General features: G+C 57.6%; 1 protein-coding gene across 1 annotated transcript in view; it reads left to right on the forward strand.

Annotated features, from left to right (window-relative positions):
- HMHA1 (histocompatibility (minor) HA-1) overlaps positions 1-2,875 on the forward strand; it is a gene marked incomplete at its 5' end in the record, with an annotated part of 15,352 nt that overhangs the window by 6,192 nt on the left and 6,285 nt on the right. Inside the window, 5 exons of the mRNA XM_009885828.1 lie at positions 114-191; positions 667-768; positions 1,142-1,305; positions 1,845-2,033; positions 2,405-2,542. Coding sequence (XP_009884130.1) covers positions 114-191; positions 667-768; positions 1,142-1,305; positions 1,845-2,033; positions 2,405-2,542 — 671 coding nt within the window. The remainder of the gene's footprint in view (positions 1-113; positions 192-666; positions 769-1,141; positions 1,306-1,844; positions 2,034-2,404; positions 2,543-2,875) is intronic.

The following is a 2,875-nucleotide window of genomic DNA, read 5'->3' on the forward strand; positions in this document are numbered from 1 at the left end:
GGAAACCGAGCAGCTTCCTTCAGTAATTTAAGTGTCTGCCCAGAGTGCAGGCTCTTCTCCCGTGTTTCTCTCCTGAAAGCAGTCTCAAATGGACTATGTGTTTTCCTCTGCAGGTGGGAGGGGACACCAGGTCCACAAATCCTGGCCGACCTCCATTACTGAAGCTGAGAGCAGCCTGGATTCAAACGCAGGTAGGTACGGGCACCAGCCCAGGGCAGGCAGTCCTTCCCCGTGAGTATAGTCAGCCTAAACCCACAGCGTCAGGGCTCGGCCAGACCCATCACTTCTCTTTTTTATCTGCCTTGTAATAACACCGTGTTGTAAACAACTGCTCTGATCCCAATCTCCAACAGGATGGGATGGGATGGGATGGGATGGGACGGGACGGGACGGGACGGGATGGGATGGGATGGGATGGGATGGGATGGGACAGGACAGGACGGGACGAGGAACCTCTGAACCTTGACGCTGCTCCAGCTGCAGCCTGCTGCCCTGCCACGGGCACGCACAGCCCCTGCTCACTCCCGGTTTCTCACATTCTCCAGAGAGAGCTGCCCCAACCAGACGGCTTCTCGCCGTGGGAATTGGCCACGAGCGTGAGAGCACACTCAGAAGAGAAACAACTTTGCCAGTAATCTCACTGGCTTGTGGGTTTTGTTTTGACAGGTGAATTCAGCCCTAAACTCCAGCGGCTGTCTTCCAACGGCACCATGTCCTCCAGTGAAGAGCTGGAGGAGAAGGATGAGAACGCCACCCCCTTTGAGCAGAGTACGTGGCAGCGCGGGAGGTGATGCGGTGCTCCTGCGGTGCACCCTCACCCCATGGCAAAGCCAACTGCAGGTTGACTTTCCCCAAAGTTGGTGGTTCTGGAGGTAAACTGAACAATTGCTGGGAGGATACCTGACGGTGACCCCACGAATAGCATTCCCTTTACCAAGGGATGAGCTCCGCTCAAACCTGTGGGAACAGGCGAGATAGGGCTGTACCCCTCAGAGTTTGGGTTATCTGCAAAGTTGATAATGAACTAGTGCCTCCAGCGGGATGTCTGCCCTGCGGAAGCGGCCCTTCTGCTCAAGCTTTGCCCAACGTTGCCTCCCCAGCAGCCGGGGTGCATCTGCATTTCTTTTTGTTCCGCTCGTAGGCATCAATGGGATGACCTCGGAGATGACAGCTCCAACGGGGCCCTTCCGAAATGTTGGCTTGTCCAAGGCTGCCCAGACTCACCGACTGAGGAAGCTCCGGACCCCTTCCAAGTGCCGAGAGTGCAACAGCTACGTTTACTTCCAGGGAGCAGAGTGCGAGGAGGTAAATTTGGGAGAAGTGGGAAGAGAACCGGGTGGGCGGGATGGATGGAGGACGTGTCCCATGAAGGGGGTCACCTCACCGCTACCTGCGTACGATCCCGTGATTCACTCTGTCCCCCGGTGAGAGCCACACGCTCTGCAGCAGCACGTTGCGGTGCAGATTGTCACTCGGCTGTCACAGGTTTGCTGTAGAAACCCGACCAGGAGCTCTGACACTGATGTGGTCAAAACCATGGGTGTAACCACAGGCAGGAGGTCTAAGTTCCCATTTCCCTAAGCCTAAGCAGAGGTGCCAGCATGAACTTTGGGGCAGGACTACCTACTTCCTCTAACCTGTGTTTAGGAAGACATGCCTCCTTCGGGGAGGGGTCCATGTGCTTTGCATCAGTCCTGTGGTGTCTCCAAGAAAGGCATTTTTCCTGTCTGCCACCCTGTCCAGCGAGTTCCTCATTCTCCGAGCGATGCCTGGTGTCTCTCCGGGGCTGCCCGTCTACCTGACCCGTGGTGCCGTCTCCCACCTCCACCTCCTGTGTTTTCCAGTGCTACCTGGCCTGCCACAAGAAGTGCCTGGAAACCTTGGCCATCCAGTGCGGGCACAAGAAGCTCCAAGGGAAGCTGCAGCTTTTTGGGCAAGACTTCACAAAGGCTTCCCAGAGTAGCTCAGATGGCATCCCCTTCATCATCAAGAAGTGCATTTCTGAGATTGAGAAGCGGGCACTGAAAACCAAGGTGACGCACTCTCTCTTCCCTCTTCTTCAGCCAATGTGGCTCCGCTGCCTTCTCTTGAACTGATCTTCTGCCTTGGTGCGAAACCCAACAGACTCATTTTTCAGATTGCGGGAGGCAGAAAGTCCCAGGTGATGAACTTGGCCCTGATACCCCAAACTCTGACCTTGGAAACCCACTTCTCTTGCCTCCCTCTTTTCTACAAAACAGGAACGACAGTAACATCTGAGCTGGAAGGGGATGGCCCAGAATGACTTCTGAGAGGGATTTCCAGCCCCAAAAGGAGACGGGGGGAGCTGAAACATCACCGTCTCACACAAACGTGAACAGAAGCATCTCTCCTCATGTCAGCTCCGCTTTTCTCTCTTTTCCAGGGCATCTACCGAGTTAATGGTGTCAAGACCCGCGTGGAGAAGCTTTGCCAGGCGTTTGAGAACGGGAAAGAGCTGGTGGAGCTGTCCCAGGCCTCCCCTCACGATATCAGCAACGTCCTGAAGCTCTACCTGAGACAGGTAAGGGGCTGGTGGTGCTGGGGGGGAGGCAGGGGAGAGGCGTCCAGAGGGACTGACTTCCCAAAACCCAACCTGGCTTCACCGCGTCGTCCCTGGCAGGAGTAACTCTGCAGAAACGGGGCTGTTGGGTGGCCGCGGGTGTCGAGGGGTCCCTCCCGGCTGGGAGCGGGTCGGCGGCGGGGACGTGGCCACGCGCGCGCGTGGGGAAGAGCACGCAGGTTGTGCCTGCTCCGAGCCGGCTGCGGGTTCCTCGCACTCGGGGGGCCCGGGCACCACTCGCCGCGTCTGGCTGCCCCACCGCCGCAGCGGCGGGCGTCGCCCCCCGGGGGCAAC

The sequence above is a fragment of the Charadrius vociferus genome, unplaced genomic scaffold, assembly GCF_000708025.1.
Source record: "Charadrius vociferus isolate BGI_N301 unplaced genomic scaffold, ASM70802v2 scaffold525, whole genome shotgun sequence".
Taxonomy (NCBI): Eukaryota; Metazoa; Chordata; class Aves; order Charadriiformes; family Charadriidae; genus Charadrius; species Charadrius vociferus.